This window comes from Giraffa tippelskirchi, chromosome 7 (genome assembly GCF_054371585.1).
Source record: "Giraffa tippelskirchi isolate mGirTip1 chromosome 7, T2T-mGirTip1v1.2.pri, whole genome shotgun sequence".
In the NCBI taxonomy this organism is placed as follows: domain Eukaryota; kingdom Metazoa; phylum Chordata; class Mammalia; order Artiodactyla; family Giraffidae; genus Giraffa; species Giraffa tippelskirchi.
In genome coordinates, this window is record NC_137281.1 from 122,307,019 (window position 1) to 122,327,581 (window position 20,563).

Consider the following 20,563-nt stretch of genomic DNA (forward strand, 5'->3'; position numbering starts at 1 on the left):
AAACATCACGAGCTATTTGTAAATTTTGGAGACTAATCCCTTATTGGTCACATCATTTCAGATATTTTCTCTCAATCTATGGGTTGTGTTTTTGTTTTGTTTATTGTTTCCTTTGCGGTGCATTAGCTTTTGAGTTTATTAAGTAGGTCCCATTTGTTTTTGCCACTCCAGTACTCTAGCCTGGAAAATCCCATGGACGGAGGAGCCTTGTGGGCTGCCGTCTATGGGGTCGCACAGAGTCGGACACGACTGAAGCGACTTAGCAGTTGCATTTGTTTTTGTTTTTATTTCCATTATTCTGGGAGATGGATCAAAAAAGATATTTTCAATATAGCCAAGACATGGAAGCAACTTAAATGTCCATTGACAGAGGACTGGAAAAATATAATTCCATTGTATAATGGATATATACAATGGAATATTGTGCTCAGTCACACTGACTCTTTGTGATCCCATGGACTGCAGCTTGTTGCCAGGCTACTCTGTTCACGAAATTCTCCAGGCAAGAATACTGGAGTGAGGTGTAATTTCCTTCTCCAGGGGATCTTCCTGACCCACAGTGGAGTATTACTCAGTAATTTAAAAAGAATGAAATTATGCCATTTGCAGCAACATGGATGGACCTAGAGAGTGTCATACTGAGTGAAGTAAGTCAGAAAAGGATAAATATCATATGACATCCCTTATATGTGAAATCTAAAAAGAAATGATACAAATGAACTTACTTACAAAACAGAAACAGACTCACAGACTTAGAGAACAAGCTTATGGTTGCTGGGGGAAATGATGGAGAGAAGGGATAGTTAGGGAGTTTGGGATAGATATGTACACCCTGCTTTATTTTAAATGGGTAACCAACAAGGACCTAGTGTACAGCATAGGGAACTCTGTTCAGTGTTATGTGGCAGCCTGAATGAGATTGGGTTTTATTTGGGGGGGGGGATTGGATTTTGAGGGGAGGATGGATACATGTATATGCATGGTTGAGTCCCTGCACTGTTCACCTGAAACTATCACAACATTGTTAATTAGCTATAGCCCAATACAAAATAAGACAATTTTAAAAATCACTTCATCTCTCAGAAAGTAGAGATACACCCATGAAAAATTCAAGTGAAGGGAATACTGAGTAGTAACAAGTAATGTATCTCTTAGACTTAAGAAATAAATGAATATATATATGTATAGTCACTGTCCTTTTCCTTTCTTTTTCTTCCCTTCCCTTGAGGCAGCCATGAATGGTAGGACCAGCAAGGCCAGAGTCAGAGAGGCAGTCGGGGCTGACAAGGTGGCCAGGAACTACACGGTCAGGGCCAAGGAAGCTGGTAGAGACCTGAGCACCCCTGGGGAAAAAGCCATGCCAAGGCCAAGGAGACCACCGGGATGAACAAGTTGACTGGTAAGGTCAGGAGACCAGGTACATACAGGGGAAATAAGCAAACTAAAAAATATATTAGGAATGATGGGAGCATATTTTTTTATGCTGCAAAGATCTATGCAAGGGCACCAAGTGCCACGGCCACTCGCACCCAGTGTCCCTCAGCTGCTGGTTTACTCTGTGGCACGGAACAGCACCTCCAGGTTCCACTGGCCACTCCTTCAACTTCTCCTACTCCTGGACTAGGTATTGGACTAGGTACATGTTTGGCTTCCGCCAGGATCATCAGAACTGGAGGCCTGGAGTAGTGAGTCTTCCCGAGCTCCAGCTTGCCCTCACTCTCCCCCACTTTACATCCATTGTCACTTCCTGCCTGTCTTTCCTACTGACTTCAGGCTTCAGCACCAGATGCGAACACTGTTTCTTCAACAGATTATAAATTGCATGTTGTCAAATCCCTGTAACAAATCTCTTTCTCTGACAGAACCCTGACTGACAGACTCATGTCACATAACGGTTAAGACCATAGAGGGAGGTCTCTGGACTCAGAGTGCGTAGGTTTGAATCCCAGTTCTGTTACTTTGAGCTGCATGATCTTGGGCAAGTTACTTAATTATTCTGTGTCTTGTTTACTTTATCTGTAAAGTAGCAAAATATTGGAACTTACCTTATGGGATGTTCCTAGCATCAAAACCATCTAAAGCCAGTCTTTATTCTTTATGTTCCTCTAAATTAAATCTATATGCATGCGTGCTAAGTCACCTCAGTCATGTGCAACTCTTTGTGACCCTATAGCCTGTAGCCTGCCAGGCCCCTCTGTCCATGGGATTTTCCAGGCAAGAATAATGGAGTGGGTTGCCATTTCCTTCTCCAGGGGGATCTTCCCAACCCAGTGATTGAACCCGGGACTCCTGCATTACAGGTGGATTCTTTACCATCTGTGTCACCAGGAGAGCCCTAAATCTAAATAACCTGTGCTATTTTCTTTCACTTAAAGAGATTTGAGATGTTTTAAAGAAAAGTCCATGTGTAAATTAAGAGACCACTGTCAAAAGCACTGGGATGCAAGATAGACTGTTGTGTTGGCTGGAAAATCTTAGCAACATTCCTTGTTTACAGAATGAAAAAGGAATATTCGTCAGTATTAATTAACGGATGAATTAACAGAACACAAACCTAATTATCACTGTAATGGCCAAACTCATTTGCTTTTCTCTTTTAAACAGAATTTCAAGCAAACAAAAACAATACCTACCAAAAAATTCTTTATTCCGTCAGAACTATCTGACTTTGGGAGTTTGACTATCATTCTTCAACACTGTGAACAGATGAGGGGAGTTTGAGAGAGTGAGGAGGAGGAGGTGGAAGTACATCAGTATTTAAATGTGTGTCTACATGTTTTTAAGGGCTTCCCTGGTGGCTCAGACAGTAAAGAATCCACCTGCAAAGCAGGAGACCCGGGTTCGATCCCTGGGTGAGGAAGATCCCCTGAAGAAGGAAATAGCAACCCACTCCAGTATTCCTGCCTAGAGAATCCCATGGACAGAGGAGCCTGGCAGACTACAGCCCATGGGGTTGCCAAGAGTCTGACATGGCTGAGCGACTAACACTTTCATTTTCCGAATGTGTTTATGGCACAGTTTACAACCTTGAAAAGAACTATTTCATGTAGGTACTCTGAACATGAGGACCATATTAACAAACACGTACAGCAAATGTTTTAAAAGTATTCAGAATAGTGCTTGTCACATAGCTAAGTGTTCAGTTAGTTGTTATGAATGATATTATTAAGGCACGTGAACAAATTTTCTTAAAGGCACAAAATAACCACTCTCTAGCTAGACCTTGAGTACATTTTCTAATTGGCCTCCTACTCATTACTTCTCCATATGACCAGAAGAAAATTAGTTTAACACATTTATTCATTTAGCAAGCACTTACTAGGTACCACAGGAATTCCAGCACAAGCTGGAATCAAGATTGCCGGGAGAAATATCAATAACCTCAGGTATGCAGATGACACTATCCTTATGGCAGAAAGTGAAGAAGAACTAAAGAGCCTCTTGACGAAAGTGAAAGAGGAGACTGAAAAAGTTGGCTTAAAACTCAACATTCAGAAAACTAAGATCATGGCATCCGGTCCCATCACTTCATGGCAAATAGATGGGGAAACAGTGGCAACAGTGGCTGACTTTGTCTTTCTGGGCTCCAAAATTACTGCAGGTGGTGGCTGCAGCCATGAAATTAAAAGACGCTTACTCCTTGGAAGGAAAGTTATGACCAACCTAGACAGCATAAAAAGCAGAGACATTACTTTGCCAACAAATGGCACCCCACTCCAGTATTCTTGCCTGGAAAACCCCATGGATGGAGGAGCTTGGTGGGCTGCAGTCCATGGGGTCTCGAAGAGTAGGACACGACTGAGCGACTTCACTTTCACTTTTCACTTTCATGCATTGGAGAAGGAAATGGCAACCCACTCCAGTGTTCTTGCCTGGAGAATCCCAGGGACGGGGGAGCCTGGTGAGCTGCCGTCTATGGGGTAGCACAGAGTCGGACACGACTGAAGCGACTTAGCAGCAGCAGCAGTCAAAGCTTTGGTTTTTCCAGTAGTCATGTATGGATGCGAGAGTTAGACTATAAAGAAAGCTGAGCACCAAAGAATTGATGCTTTTGAACTGTGGTTTTGGAGAAGACTCTTGAGAGTCGCCTGGACTGCAAGAATATCCAACCAGTCCATCCTAAAGGAAATAAGTCCTGAATAGTCATTGGAAGAACTGATGGTGAAGCTGAAACTCCAATACTTTGGCCACCTGATGTGAAGAGCTGACTCATTTGAAAAGACCCTGATGCTGGGAAAGACTGAAGGCAGGAGGAGAAGGGGACGATAGAGGACGAGATGGTTGGATGGCATCACCAACTCAATGGACATGAGTTTGCGTAAGCTCCAGGAGTTGGTGATGGACAGGGAAGCCTGGCATACTGAAGTCCATGGGGTCGCAAAGAGTCAGACACGACTGAGCGACTGAACTGAACTGAACAGGAATATAGAAATGCACAAAACAAGGACCTTTTTTCAAGGATACAAATGCTATGAAAGAATGGTGCCTCATGACTCACATTTAGCTATGACTCTTTTAGGATTTATTTCTGGGGAATGCCATCATGGTAACTATTGTATATGAATTTCGTGTGAGGCTAGAAGAGCAGTTTCCAGCTTGCCATCATAGCCACAGGTCACCAGAGTCTTTGGGGCTGCTGTTATCAGAAGAGATGCCCCCCCTTCCTCCTTTCCTGAAACATGCATGATATTCCTGAAGCTGAAAGCTCAATATACAAGGATGACCTTCCTAAAGAGAGGAAAATGTTCTGTGAAAAAGAGGATCAGAGTGTTTGAGAGAAGAAAAGGTTTAGTCTTATTTGTCTAACTCTCTCCCACATCTTCTACCCCTGGCCCTGCCCAAATCACATTAATTTAAGAAACGTGGGGAACTCAAGGGTCTGAAGGTACATAGTGTGAAGAGGTGGTCAAGCTCATAGGTTCATTCTGGGCCTACTTCAGTCCAAGATGACTGTAAGTCATCAAGTATGTAAGACTACTGCAGGGGTCAACTTCTCCTCAAAATGTACCAGCAGAATTTGTTTCATTTCAGCTCTTTTAAAACTCTCACACAAGTGAATGAAAATTCCAGAATTCTCTGATCTTAGTGGCTCCAGGATGGCCTCAGGAGCCAAAATCAAGGCCCCCATTATTATTAGCTTTGTAGGATAAGAGAGTGATTCTGAGCCGTGACCTACCCCTCAGTGGCTAGGCTCTGACCGGTACACAGCACACATCACAGTTGTGTATGTGATTCCTACACTCTGGCACTGAGCTGTCCCTACAGAAGTTGAGAGTTTTGAGATGCAACGTCTTTAAAATCATACTTAATAGATTAGGTCTGCACTGCATTGTCAGTTCCCTAAGTATCTGAAGAGGCAAGGTGAACCGATGGATGGGGGTATATGATGCACACATGCAAAAGAGGAAGAGGAGAACTGAGGAAGGAAGCATCAAGCCAACTGATCTGGGTTAACAGTTCAGCCCATTTCTTCCTAGAAATTGAAGAAGCTTTACTCCTTGCATGATCCTGCCCTCTGTGGCCAGACAGGTAGAAGTCAACAGGAGCTGAGAAGCAAAACAGAGGGGCTAGGCAGAGAGGAAAGGAAAAAGGGAAAAAGGGAAAGCAAATTTTCTCCATACTTGTATTCCAGAACAACTAAAGCATATTTTTTGTCCATACCAAAAAATAGTTACTTGATTATTCTTTTATATTATTTCAGAAGGATCTATTACCTTGTTAAAATGAAAACAAAAGACAAAACTAAAGGACTCATCTTTATTTGGCCTTGTTAGAAGTTCATCATACAGATTTTAAAGATTTCTGCTCAACCAATATCTGTAAATTCTAGAAAGGCCCTTTGGAGTTTCTTCTAGGCTCTTTATAAAAAAACTTTTCTTCAAAATTCTTATAAGAACAATTTTATGGGTTAAAATCATAGAATGTAGTACCTGATATCTTATGAGCTATTTTTAAGTCAATTTCCTTGATATTGAGAACACAATTGGAAATTGAAATTACTGACTCCTTTTATATTGTGAAGTACCTTTATATTTGTCCATTAGATAAAAAAACGAACTACTCTTCTTTGACGTAGATAAGATAATCCATGAGGACTACCTTTTTATCAAACAAGAAAATTCCACAGCACTTCTCATGGCTTTTCTGTAACACAAAAGCTCATGCACATTCTGGCCAAGTTGAGTTTGCTTCTTAAATTAAGCAAGCTACTGGATGCCACATGGCTTTACATCTTCTAAGGCAAGAGCACCAGAATGGGAAATAGCCAAAAGGAGACTCTGTAACCACAAGGTAACCAACTTTCATCACTTCTTTTTAGTTGCAAGAGAAAATCATAGGCAAGAAAAATCAAAACTTGATATTACCTCCCTTATTGGTACAGGATTGCTAAAGTCAGTTTCTTAAGACACTAATGTTAAAAAGTAAAGGCAGCAAGAGTATTGGATTAACTCAAAAGATTAGGACTTGGGATCTGGCTCCAGCACTTACCAGCTCTCTAGTTTTGTAACTACATGTTACTCTATGACCTCAGTTTCCTCATCTGTGAAATGAGGATAACCATGTGCCCTAGGATTATTGTGAAATTCAAACCAAATGATACAGTTAAGGGTACTGTATAAACAATAAAGTTTTTTGCTTGTTTATTTTCTTACTGCAGATTTCTTCCTAAACAACATTCTATGTCAGTGCCTTATATTTGCTCAAAAGTCATGACTATTGCTGGTGACTTCACAAGGATCACAGGATCCAAACATTAGTCAGCAACTGGACAGCACTTTGTCAGCACATAGTCACAGGCAAAGTTGGTAATCAAAGCAAGGACATTAGTGTCCACCCAGCAGGGTGCTTCTAAGCACAGGGCCACCCCACCTGGAACACAGGCTAAAGTGAAGTGAAGTGAAAGTCGCTCAGTCGTGTCCGACTCTTTGTGATCCCATGGACTATACATTCCATGGAATTTTCCAGGCCAGAGAGTGGGTAGCCTTTCCCCTATCGAGGGGATCTTCCCAACATAGGCTGAGCATTCCCAAAAGGAATGATCCTAATACATCCCTCCTTTGTCAAACTAGTGCCCAAATCACCTGACACATTTTCTACCTCAGTTTCTATTTAGTCCTTCATGGACTCCCCTGTTTATCCTCCAATGTGTGTCCTTGACTTATCTCCCATGCTAGATACACATGCGCCTCTCTCCTGACTCTCTCCACAGCTTCAACTTTTCCTCTGGGGTCACATCTGAGAAAACACCCTTCCCAAATCAGCCTGGACCCTGAGCTTCTAGAAACCCAGATCTTATGCCACATTTTTACATAGCTCCAATCTGTGGGCAGGCATGCATGTCGCATGCTCAGTCATGTCTGACTCTTTGTGACCTTATGGACTGTAGCCTGTTAGGCTCCTCTGTCCATGGGATTCTCCAGGCAAGAATAGTGGAGTGGGTAGCCATTTCTTCCCCTAGGGGATCTTACCAACCCAGGGATTGAACACACATCTCCTGCATTCCTGCCTTGGCAGGCGGATTCTTTATCACTGGGCCACTTGACAAATAATCCTAAATTTTTTCCTAAAGAATAATCCTTAAATTTTTTCTGACCAGTTCCTGGTGATGGATTATAGCCATTTAAACAATGTCTAAAGGATTTGAGAATTTTGCTTTGTGTGTGTGTGAGGGTGTTTAATTTTAATGGTCTCTGAGCATTTCTAAATCTAATTATTAGAAATTTGGGAAAAGAAAAGAACATGGGCTTTTGGAACTCTGGCTGGTTTAGCAGAGGCTGCAAGTCACAGTTTGACTGTAAACATCTCTCCTTGTACTCTCACCTCAAGGTTATCATCTCCCAACTCACATTCATATCCAGGTTATCCAGGTAAAAGAACAAAGGAATTCTGGCAGAAATAGAACAGAGAATCATGGATTTCCATGACAGGAAAATCTGTCCAAGTCAAAACTAAGCATGTTAAAGTGTAGACACCTGGAATAACAGGGTGGTGGCACCCTCCTGAGTCCCCTGCTGAGGACACATGTCATCTATGCCTCCACTCATACAGTCTAAAGACAGTGCCACATTCAACAAGAATCACATTTTCTAAAAGGGTAATAGAAGCATTTACCTAAGGAATTAGACCAATCAAACACAGACTCCGAAGGAACAGGACAAAGATATAAACGGATTTTGATTGCTAAAGTTAAAACTGCATGCCAAGAGAATTCAGGAGGAAATTTGGCTGAGGCCAAATGGCTGGATTCAGAGAGTAAATCAAGTAAAATTAATCTAGGAGACTAGAATCCCACAGGCTGATTTATGCTCATCGTTGTTTTTCTGTTTGTTTTGTTTTTTGTTTTTTTTAACTTATTATGAAAGCAAAAGGGGGAATCCTTTGAGGATGATAGTGTAAGTTGCTCAGTTGTGTCTGACTCTTTGCAACCCTATGGACTGTATGTAGCCTGCCAGGCTTTCCCAGTCCATGGGATTTTCCAGGCTAGAACACTGGAGTGGGTTGGAGTGGGTTGCCATTTCCTTCTCCAGTTGAGGATGATAGAATACAAAATAGATTCATTCGTTCAACATAGGTTTCATTTGCACTCAATCAGTTTAGTTCAGTTCAGTCACTCAGTCGTGTCCGACTCTTTGCAACCCCATGAATCACAGTACGCCAGGCCTCCCTGTCCATCACCAACTCCCAGAGTTTACCCAAACCCATGTCCATTGAGTCGGTGATGCCATCCAACCATCTCATCCTCTGTCGTCCCCTTCTCCTCCTGCCCCCAATCCTTCCCAGCATCAGGGTCTTTTCCAATGAGTCAACTCTTCGCATGAGGTGGCCAAAGTATTGGAGTTTCAGCTTCAACATCAGTCCTTCCAATGAACACCCAGGACTGATCTCCTTTAGGATAGACTGGTTGGATCTTCTTGCAGTCCAAGGGACTCTCAAGAGTCTTCTCCAACACCACAGTTCAAAAGAATCAATTCTTCGGTGCTCAGCTTTCTTCACCGTCCAACTCTCACATCCATACGTGACCACTGGAAAAACCATAGCCTTGACTAGACGGACCTTTGTTGGCAAAGTAATGTCTCTGCTTTTAAAAATGCTATCTAGGTTGGTCATAAACTTACTTCCAAGGAGTAGGCGTCTTTTAATTTCATTGCTGCAATCACCATCTGCAGTGATTTTTGAGCCCAAAAAAATAAAGTCTGACACTGTTTCCACTGTTTCCCCATCTATTTCCCATGAAGTGATGGGACCAGATGCCATGATCTTAGTTTTCTGAATGTTGAGCTTTAAGCCAACTTTTTCACTCTCCTCTTTCACTTTCATCAAGAGGCTCTTTAGTTCTTCTTCACTTTCTGCCATAAGGGTGGTGTCATCTGCATATCTGAGATTATTGATATTTCTCCCTGCAATCTTGATTCCAGCTTGTGCTTCCTGCAGCCCAGCATTTCTCATGATGTACTCTGCATATAAGTTAAATAAGCAGGGTGACAATATACAGCCTTGACGTACTCCTTTTCCTATTTGGAACCAGTCTGTTGTTCCATGTCCAGTTCTAACTGTTGCTTCCTGACCTGCATACAGGTTTCTCAAGAGCCAGGTCAGGTGGTCTGGTATTCTCATCTCTTTCAGAATTTTCCACAGTTTATTGTAGTGGAGACCATGACCTACTTATCTCTGTATTCCAGCATCCAGCATAATACCCAGCCCAGTGAAGTTAACAAATATATTTGCTAAATATAAGAAACTGGATGATGTCTTAAGTCAAAGAATAAAGACTGTTCCCCTGGAAGCACTCCCTCTCCAATGACCTACCCAATGTCTTCATTCAATAAACATTGTATGAATTTCCCCATTATCCATAAAACACCTGCACACAGTATTTAACAAAGTGTTGATGATGGCCTATCTACCAAATCAACCTGATATATATCACTCACTATTATTTTCAGAAAACATTTAATTGTCTGTAGTTCTCTGGATTCCTCTCTTACTCCTCTCTGCCTAGAAATTTTTCTGCCTGTTTACCTAGGAAATTTCTATTTATTCTCTAACTTTTGTCTGGTTGCTGTCTCCTTCATAAAGCCAGCTCTGACTTCTTTCTTTTCTGGTCTCCCTAGACCCAAGAACACCTCCCTACTGCACTCATTTCTTCCTGCTGGATCAGTTTTTTCTTTATTTGTTTCCGCCACTATTTTGTAAACTCTCTAAGTATCAAACCCTGTTGTGTTTATTTCTGTATTCCCAATGCTCAGCCTCAGGGCCTAGAGTGGGGAAGTAGGAGAGGGAAGCGAAATAGCAGAAGTAGCTGTTGTTTATGAGTACCTCCATTACCAAGCATTACACCAATAGTAATAGCACATTACACCAATTACTTCTTTAAGTACCTCTTTCTATTATGCCTATTTTGTGGAAAAACCAAGATAACAGAAAGATTAAAAACTTTCAAATCAGGTCCCAAATCTAGTAAATAAAGAAGTCTGGGGAAAAAAAAAAAAACAAAACAGAAGTCTGAGATCTTAATCCAGGCCTTATGGCTACCCTTTGGTCTACTGCCTTTCTGGAGTGGTGTCAGCCAACTTTATCTGCCAAGAGCCAGAGAGTAAATATTTTAGGTTTTGTGGGCCATTTAGACTCTGTCACAACTACTTAAATCTGTCATTGCAGTGCAAAAGCAGCCATAGCCCATATAGATGGCTTTATTCCAGCAAGATTTTATTTTTTTAAAAAAAAGGTGGCAAGTCTGATGAAGTCTATAGGCCAGTTTGTTCATCTAGAAATTCAACAAATATTCATCAAATTAAATTGGATCTAACAGTGTTGGGAACCAAAACCTTTTCCCTGCCCTCAAAAGATTTCCTTATCTTATCCTATAGCTGCTGGCAACTGTAGCAATTGCCTGCCTTTGGCAGGCAAATCCACTGCAGGCACTCAAAATCCAGTTGTAGAACTGAAGTGAATGGGGTGGAAATGGGGCCCTGATCTTTCCATTAAGCTCTCATCCCCAGCTTAACCTCATGAAGAGACTACTGAATCTTAGCTAGATGTCCCAGCTCCCACCATTGATGTCTCACAAATAGACAACCTTTACTTCTGAGAAGCCACTCCAAGGCTCTAGCTCCAACCTTTGCCTAGCTTCCATCTCAGGTTTTTTATGTTAATAGTATAAAAACAGTAGGCAAACATAAAAAGCCTCCATGCTTAAGTGAGCCACATGTGTCAACCTAGGCAGTGAAGACTTCCTGGTGTTTCAGAATGTGGTTCCACAGCAGTCATGAGCACTGCTCTAACCTAGATCCTTTTATGTAAGAAGTATAATAATCACAAAAATGAGTACGAAAAAGGGAAGGATAAGAAAAAAGAGATGCTTACTGATTTGTGAATTTTTTTTCACTTCACCTCAGTGACAAAAACCGCACCATACAAAAGAGCCATTTCAATCAACATATACATACTACTGTATATAAAAGATAACTAATAAAAACTTAGGGTATAGCACAGGGAACTCTCAGTGCTCTGCAATATACTATATGGGAATGGAGTCTAGAAGAGAGTGGATATATGTATACACCTGGTTGATACACTTTGCTGTATAGGAGAAACTAACAACATTGTAAATCAACTATATAGTCCAATTAAAAATTACTTTTAAAAAAGGAACCATTTGATTTGCTGAACCAGTATCGCTTTAGATTTCACAATATTTTAACATTCTATTGGAACTGAGCAGAACCCTACAGTACCCTCTTCCCCCTGCTCCTTAGTACAAAAACAAGTGGTTAATGATTAGGGCAATAGAATCACAGACTCAGTGTCTGATGCACTTTCCTGAGTCATTCTGTAGGTACTATCTATAACTCCCACTAGAGGAAAAAGGAGAAGGCAATGGCACCCCACTCCAGTACTCTTGCCTGGAAAATCCCATGGATGGAGGAGCCTGGTAGGCTGCAGTCCATGGGGTCGCTAAGAGTCGGACACGACTGAGCGACTTCACTTTCACTTTTCACTTTCATGCATTGGAGAAGGCAACAGCAACCCACTCCAGTGTTCTTGCCTGGAGAATCCCAGGGACGGCGGAGCCTGGTGGGCTGCCATCTATGGGGTCGAACAGAGTCGGACACGACTGAGGTGACTTAGCAGCAGTAGCAGTAGAGGAAAAAGCTAACTGCATGATGACCAAATTGTAGCCATGACATAAACTGCTCCAACTTGAGCAGTACTGAATCTATGACTAGCACAGTTCCAAGAACTGGCCTCAAGAGAATGGGATTACCATTATTGTTCATAATAATCTATATCTTTGTGAGCATCAAAATAACTGTAGCTCTCTCTGCCTATGTATGTTAGTAGACAATTAAAATTGTCAGCAAAGAGATGCTACAGGCCCATGGTGACATTGTCCACTCTGTAGAATAAGGCATCCTGTGTCAGCATGAAAAAGTTACAGAAGACCTTCAACCCTAATACCATAGAAATGGAATGATGTTCTGCTAAGCAGGGATTTGCAAGCAGCTCTTTACAGAAGGGACTTCCCTGGTGGCTCAGAGGTTAAAGCGTCTGCCTCCAATGTGGGAGACCTGGGTTCAATCCCTGGGTCGGGAAGATCCCCTGGAGAAGAAAATGGCAAACCACTCCAGTGTTCTTGCCTGGAGAATCCCATGGACGGAGGAGCCTGGCAGGCTACAGTCCACGGGGTCGCAAAGAGTCGGACACGACTGAGCGACTTTCCTTTCCTTTCCTTTACAGAAGACTGCCCTCGGCAGGAACCCCCTGCTCTTGTCACTTTAGGAAAGCTATATTGTAACTAACTTTTAAACCAGGCACCCCATGCTCTACTCATCTCCAATCCAAGGACATCTTACAAATCTTTTAATCACACAAAATCCTGCCTAATTTGTCAATTCTTTGTCAATCAAAGAAGTAGAAATGAAGACTAATTAACAGATGACCAGATCTCTTCCCTAGTTTCCCTTTCAGTAACCTCATGAACAAATTGTGTGAACAAGATCACATCTAGAGAGAGATCATAAGGTGTCGACAAGCCTGCATACAGTAGGGAATAGCAATGACTCTGACCCCTATCTCAGTGATTAACCGGGATTGCTTTTGTTTCCCTTTAAAAGCTTTCAAGGCCAAAGAGAATCTTCAGAGGTGGTTTTCAGGGGATGCTGAGTCCACCATCTCCCAGGATTGCCAGCATTCTGATTAAGGCCACCTTTCTACCGACATTTGTGAGTATGTAATTGATTTTGTAAGTGGCAAGCAGCAGGACCAGATTCACTGGATCTGTTCAGTTCCGTCACTCACTTGTGTCTGACTCTTTGCAACCCCATGGACTGCAGCATGCCAGGCCTCCCTGTCCATCACCAACTCCCAGAGCTTACTCAAACTCATGTCCATTGAGTCAGTGATGCCATCCAACCATCTCATCGTCTGTTGTCCCTTTTCCTCCCACTTTCAATCTTTCCCAGCATCAGCGTCTTTTCAAATGAGTCAGCTCTTCACATCAGGTGGCCAAAGTATGGAATTTCAGCTTCAGCATCAGTCCTTCCAATGAATATTCAGCACTGATTTCCTTTAGGATGGACTGGTTGGATCTCCTTGCAGTCCAAGGGACTCTCAAGAATCTTCTCCAACACCACAATTCAAACGCCTCAATTCTTCAGTGCTCAGCTTTCTTTGTAGTCCAATTCTCACATCCATACATAAATACTGGGAAAACCATAGCTTTGACTAGACGGACCTTTGTTAGCAAAGTAATGTTTCTGCTTTTTAATATGCTTTCTAGGTTGGTCATAGCTTTCCTTTCACGGAGCAAGCGTCTTTTAATCTCATGGCAACAGTCACCATCTGCAGTGATTTTGGAGCCCAAAAAATAAAGTCTTTCACTGTTTCCATTGTTTCCCCATCTATTTGCCATGAAGTGAGGGGATGAGATGCCACATTCTTAGTTTTCTGAATGTTGAGCTTTAAGCCAACTTTTTCACTCTCCTCTTTTACTTTCATCAAGAGGCTCTTTAGTTCTTCTTTGCTTTCTACTGGATAACACTATGAATTACATGTCCTGATATCCATTATCTTCAAAACAGGCAATCACAAAACTAGAAACAGGGTATACTAACAGCATGACAAGGGTTATATATGTTTCTCATGGTTATTCAGACGCTGATTTAATTCTAGTGAGAAATAATTTGTTGTTGAAATTCACTGAAAAAAGTAACATAACTTTTTCTACGTGCCACAAGATGCTTCCTACAAAAACTTTAAAATACCAAAACAAACTATAAATGTACATTTAATATATTACTAGATCGTCACTTTGGTTCTGATCCCTAAACTGAGTTGGGCTCACATTTGAAAAAATACATGATGCTTCCGGTGAATTTTCCCTGACTATTGTAATTCTGTGGTTGGTATAGGCCAAAGAAGGAGAATTATAATGGTGAATTGGGAACTTCTTGAGGGCAAGAGTGTGTGTTACTCACCTTTGCCTCACAAGAAAATCCAGCATATAGCAGATCAGTAAGAATGAATTTTGAATTTAATGAAGCCAAGAATCTAGATAATTAAGCTTACCAAAATATATACATTCTCCAAATTCCCTCAAGCATGCTTCAAAATAAGTAAAAATCCATGAGGCACTGGAAACTTTCTACCTGGGGGTGAGGGAACAACACATGCCCTATTTTCTCCAGCAGACTCACCATCTTGAGTGTTTGGACTCAGAATTTGGGTCTTGAGTTCCTGCTGGCTAATTCCCAGACATTTGCAGATCTCCTCAGGGCTGTAGGGTTCAGGGTGAAGGGCATTCTCTGTTATCAAAAGCATTTCTTCCAGACTGATCCCCAGTTTGGCCTGCACCTCCTCCAGCCGCAGCACTTCCTTCCATGGCAAGCTTTTGTGCTTAGCCAGGAGCTGCAAATTCAAACCAAGATATATGGTCAGTTTTCATCCCAGAAATTGATATATACTATTTTAATGAGTGAAATTCAACTTTTAGCTTTATTTTTCCATTCAACCTGTTCACAATTCCCACCACTGCTTGAAAATGAACTCTGAGTTCAGATGTTTGAAATTAAACATGCTTGTGTGACACTCACAGGCTAGTTAAGTATTTTTCCTAAAAAATAATAATAATAATAATCCCCCACTGATTTTTTTTTACCTGTCACCACTTTCCCTCAGGGCTATTTCTTTGAATAATTTTGTTGGTTGGTACCTATTCAGTTAATCCCCCAAATGCTGCTCTCTATCAAGTCTACAGAAAACTACTCAAATCTCACACATGACCTGAGTCCTGAGGTAGAAACGGAATGCCCGATTTCATTAGAGCACTTCCTGTTTACCACATGCCTCTTTGAAATGGCTAACGAATTTAAGTATCTGGGATTTGGAGTCAAGTCCCAGATTTTAAATGAAAACCTCATTGGTGACCTTATGAAAAACCACTTCATTAGGTCGTTGGTGGTAGTACAGCTGTATGTTTCTCCAGCCTCAAGAAAAGGGTCTGGCTTCCAGTTACATCCTGAGTCACCCCCTCAAGCTGCTGGGGAGAGTGAGTATAATCCAAACCTTTGTAACCAGGTCCACTCACAGGAACCACACTCCAGAATGTGTGTCCCTCATTCTCCTCAAACTGAGGAGACTGAGCCCTTCAGAGCAGGTGACAATCAAAATAACGAAGGTATCTCTCACCCTGGAGGTCTATAAAATTCATTCCCAGGGTGTGAGGACCACAGGTGCAGACAATGCAAACAGCAAAAAGGAACAAGCAAGAGAAGGGAAATGTGCATCTGATTTACTCTTCTATTATGATGATGATTTGATTTTCTTACATTTTTACAGGAAGCAGATTTACCAAAAGACCATTATACTTTGGTTAGGGCCACTCACTTCTGAAGAATGTTAATAACAGTAGTTCTTATATTCATTAATCCTCTTTTTAAAAGTCTGGCTCATACATTTTAAAGGAGTTAATGATTTTAAAGCAGAACTGGAGAAGGGGACAACAGAATCACATGTTTCTATTCAATTATTTCACAGAACATGGCGCCATTTTTAAAAGCAAGGACACAAGCTAAGACCTTTCTTCTAACCTTGTTTGTTTAGCACACTTAATGTTTATTAGCAGTACTATACTGACTTACACCTCCACAGACAGATCCATTCATTCATTAAACTCATTCATTCGTGGTCCCAACTGGGGTATTTTTGGAATACCCAATGTATCCCAAAAATAATTTCAGAAAACTTACAGACATACATAAAGCAAAAGAAAAACATACAACATATTTATTTTATACAGAAATAGAGCTAAAGTGGATGATCTAGAATTATGCTCTCTCAAAACACAGATTCAAATCCAAGTGAGATAAGCAATGAAGTTAAGAATTTCACACTTGCATGATGCCATATGATTTAAATGTGATTTCTACTTCTTTTCACCTTTGACAACTCTGAGAAAGGTATTATTACCTTATTTAAGAGATGAGAGTGACATACCCAAAGTCACCTAGCTAGTAAGAATAGAGTTGGAAATTTATCCCACATCCTGCACCTCTTGCTTCCCCAAGGTCACATTCCCAATGGGCTATGCTTGATATCTATGTCACACTCCTCATATGAGTTCAAATCACCACTCAAGTTTTAGAAATGGTTTCTAAACACAAACTTAGATTTGTGTTAGAAGTGAACATTGAAGTGATTAAACATTGCAGTGACACTTGGATGGGTTCCTTCTAAAATAAGAAGGAAATGTGGGGGAAAAAAATCAAAGAACGGTCCCTAAGTGATGAGAATGGGCTCTTCCTAAGAACCCTTCAGTACACACTCTCTCCAAGTTCCAAATTCTGGCGTCACTTCAACAAATCACATTGCTTCAGGCACTTGGTCCCAGGAAACTGTCCCAGGACTGTGTGGGGAGAAAGTCTGCAAAGTTTTCAAAGGCTGCCTCTCTGTGTGCCTTTGTTCCACAGACAGAGACACACTAGCAGCTACTCTAGCAATATCCCAGTTTGCTGTTGGGCCCACTTAGCTCTCAGCTGGAGGGTCCACAGAGCCAGTTCAGTGTGTATTTCGATTAACTCTACCACATGCCCTCAGTGACAGCTGCACAGCCGTGAGGCCCTACTACCCAATGTAGTAGTCCACTACATTGTAAGAGTCAAATAGGAAAGCCGCCTAAACCCTTTGAAATTTGGCTCAGGAAACGTAAAATGACTTGCAGATGAGGGAAGTGGGTGGCTAAGATCTGTTGCCCAAATACAGAACTTCGTGAGGGAATTTGCCACTCACAGCCTGGGTGCCTGGCCCTACTTCACATTCGTGAAGCAGGGCTAGGGGTCATTTTGTGACAAGTTCCTCACTCAGCAGCAGGCTGGGGATATCAGAGAAAGCAGTTCTTTGCCAGCATCTACCATTTTCTTTTCACTATTTCAGATTCCATTCCTGGGAGGTTCCTGAGCCTGGCTGATGCTCTGTGGCGAAGAAAGCAGTCTATGAATATTTTGTCCACAGTCATGCAAAGAGGTAGATAAATAGTGCTGAGACCCTATCTTAGGTTGATTTCTCTTGGAAGCAGGCCCTGAGAAAAGAAATTGTGAGGAGAGGGTGATACAGAGAAGTTTTGGCAGAGGAGTAGAAAACAAGACAGGGAGAGAAGCCAATACAAAGTGCAATGATGTGGGAGTTTGTGAGGCTGGGCCTGCTGGGCCCTCTGGGACCTGTATGTATACACCTCAGATGTGTCCTACTCAGACAAGAAAGCTCAGGTATTTATCCCCTCTCATCTACCATTGAGGGCTGATTCCAAGGGCGTTAGCTCCCCAGACTTACAGGTTGTCCCACATGCAAAATCAGCACTCTCCTCCAGCTGGAAAATATCCTCAGTCCGAGAGGGTCCCTGGGGCTTCCAGTAAGAGGTTATGGTAGGAATGTGCTAACATATGGACCCTAACTCAGGAGCCTATCTGTCAGAACCCACCTCTCTGACTTTCTCATTGCATTTTGCAGTATTAACAAATCAATGGGGAAAGTACCAAGTCTTTCTCCTCATTAGGTCAGCAAAGGATAAAATTTCAAATCCCTTCTCTGACAAGTTGTTTTCCACACAACAAAAGCAGCTGTGTTGTTGGTGGTTTGGGTTCTATAAATCACACATGCTTATTTTTTAATTTGAAGAAACACATAACAATTTGAGGATTAAAAAAAAAATGATGAAGTAAATCATCTGTAATCATCCCAATAAGATAACCATCAATTTCCCATCTGATATCCTATGATACATTTTTATGCATACTTCATGCATACCTATACACATATAGTTTGATATAAATGGGATTATATATAACTTTTTATTGTGGATACTTTTTTTTTTTGCTATCTTCCCCTCACCCTCTTCCAGCTACATGGAACCATCCCCCAGTGACTTCCGTGCCCATGTTGAGTTCATAACCATCATGAACACATTCACAACGTTGACCTTCCTCAGTGTTAGTCATTCCCACTCTCTGTGTTCTCCATATTAGTTTGCAGGCCACAGAATAAGTCTGAAGAAGTCTGTAAAACTGTGCATAATAACTCTGCTACAATCCTCACTGCACCCTTAGCACAATCTATCTTTTTTCTAAGGCATGCTCAAGCCTGGTGCTCTGGAGCTCATGCATGCCTAACCCCTCAGGGGCACAATGCAAAAAGAAGGCTGGACTCCTGCACTTACTGAGAACAAGTCACAACTCACTTTGACTGGAATTCCCTATTTGTAAAATGGGATACATAATGGCTACCTCATAAGCTACAGTAAAGATTAAATAATGCCTCTCTGGTTATACCTTCCCCACAGGACACCATTTCCTAGGCCTTCAAACATATACAGGTGTTTCCACTCATAAAATTCTTATAACTAAAGCTACTGCTCTTCCTTTCTCCTTCTCTTTTACTGTCTGACAACTAAAACCAATGACCCAAGTCACAACTTCTGAGCCCTCAGTGGCCACTCTCACTGTTGAAGATGGTTTCCCAGAGGTCCTTCTTATCTCCAAAAGAACTTCCAAAGCCACGGGATTTCTCAGTCCTCTTATTCCTTAATGAACTGGTGGCTTCTGGGATTCTTCACTACCTTCCTTCTTCACATTCCCTGTAGCACTGAATTTTCCTGGCTTCCCTCTCACCTCTCTGGTCCTTACATTTCCATCCATGACTCAGTTTTCTCCTTTTGTTATTACTAAAGATATCGCCCAAGTTTAACCCCCAACCTTCTGATCTTCTCTTGCCACCTTATCTCCAAACTCCCTTCTGGGTTCAACAAACTGAACTCAGTACTTAGTCTCAACTATTATCTCAAAAAAAATACACCTGAAGGCTGTTGCCCAAGCCAAGAGAAACATGCCAACCTCCAATTTCTAACCACTTGTAAGAAAACACAGGCAAGTGCCATCACCTCCCACTTTCCTATCACCTTCCCTCCTATGTTCCCCATACCTATGAGTCACAGCACTATGCTTTCCATCCATCACTTCAGCTTAAAATTACAGCCCTTTTCAACTCAACACTTCGCCTTCACTTGCACACAACTGCATGCAATGAATGTTTGCTCCTGTGAATGAAGTACTCACGGCTCATGACTGCGTGCAGCTCACAGTCAACCCAAGGAGACAGGCATCAAGTAATAATTATACAGTGAAGAACTTCTTCCATGTGATAAACTGCTATAGTGGAAAAATAGAAGATGTGACAAGAGGATACAAAAGGACATTTCACTTAATGGAAGTGGGAAGGGTGGTCAAGAAAAACTTCCTCAAAGTAATAGCATTTATACCAAAAGGAAGACAGAAACCCAATCACAGCCTTATACCTGACCTTTCACTAGGTCCAGTCAGAGCTTCTTGCCTTTGGCATCCCTCTCTTGTGATCCCATCCCCATTGACACTTTTAGACCTACTTTCTCTTCAACCAAGTAAAAGTTCCTGCAGCCAGCTTAATGTTTCTAGAATACGTTGCTAATATTAGCAGCTCCCACTGCTTCCAGGACCAAGCCTGGGTGATCCTCAGCATGGTACTGAAGGCCCTGCTACACCTGGTTCCACCAGACACATAGACCCTATCTTCAGTGTGTGCATGCCCTGCCCAGCAGCCAGGACTCACTGTCCTGGGAATACTCCATGCCAGCGTCCCGGCAGAGTGAGCTCGACTAAATCAACAGGCTGAGTGAAACTAGCTACATTCCTTGGTGTTTGGTTTTTCTCCACTCAGATTCCAAAAAAACTGCAGAAGCCCTGAGAATGTTATACCCACTTACTTCTCACCACACAAAGAATAAGCTCCATATTGACCACTAAGTGGCAGGAGCTAAAAACTACTGAATGAGTGATGGCCACTGACAAGACAGGCTCTGTTAAAAAAAAAAAAAAAAAAGTCACACTGTAAATTTTCCTTGAAGTGTCAAAGGACCACATGAAACATTTTTCTTCATTGCTTCACATGTTGCCACAAGGAGCTCAGGGTATGCAAAATGCCAACAGCATAATTTCCCTTCTCTCCAGCATCACACATTTTGTCCCTCAATATAATTAAG

At 41.8% G+C, this 20,563-nt stretch overlaps 1 protein-coding gene and 1 long non-coding RNA gene across 23 annotated transcripts in view; one reads left to right on the forward strand and one right to left on the reverse strand.

Moving 5' to 3' along the window:
* GALK2 (galactokinase 2) overlaps window positions 1-20,563 on the reverse strand; it is a 154,062-nt gene that overhangs the window by 46,078 nt on the left and 87,421 nt on the right. For all 22 annotated transcript variants that reach the window (XR_014059124.1, XR_014059125.1, XM_081508412.1 and 19 more), the window contains one exon: window positions 14,697-14,907. Coding sequence is in view for 20 of the 22 variants with exons in the window: in XM_081508412.1 (XP_081364538.1) it covers window positions 14,697-14,907 (211 nt within the window). In the remaining 2 variants the exon portion in view is untranslated. The remainder of the gene's footprint in view (window positions 1-14,696; window positions 14,908-20,563) is intronic.
* LOC145513112 (uncharacterized) lies at window positions 484-18,340 on the forward strand. The gene is made up of 4 exons (XR_014059130.1): window positions 484-647; window positions 1,229-1,399; window positions 13,116-13,223; window positions 17,431-18,340. It is a non-coding gene; the product is annotated as an uncharacterized LOC145513112 (long non-coding RNA).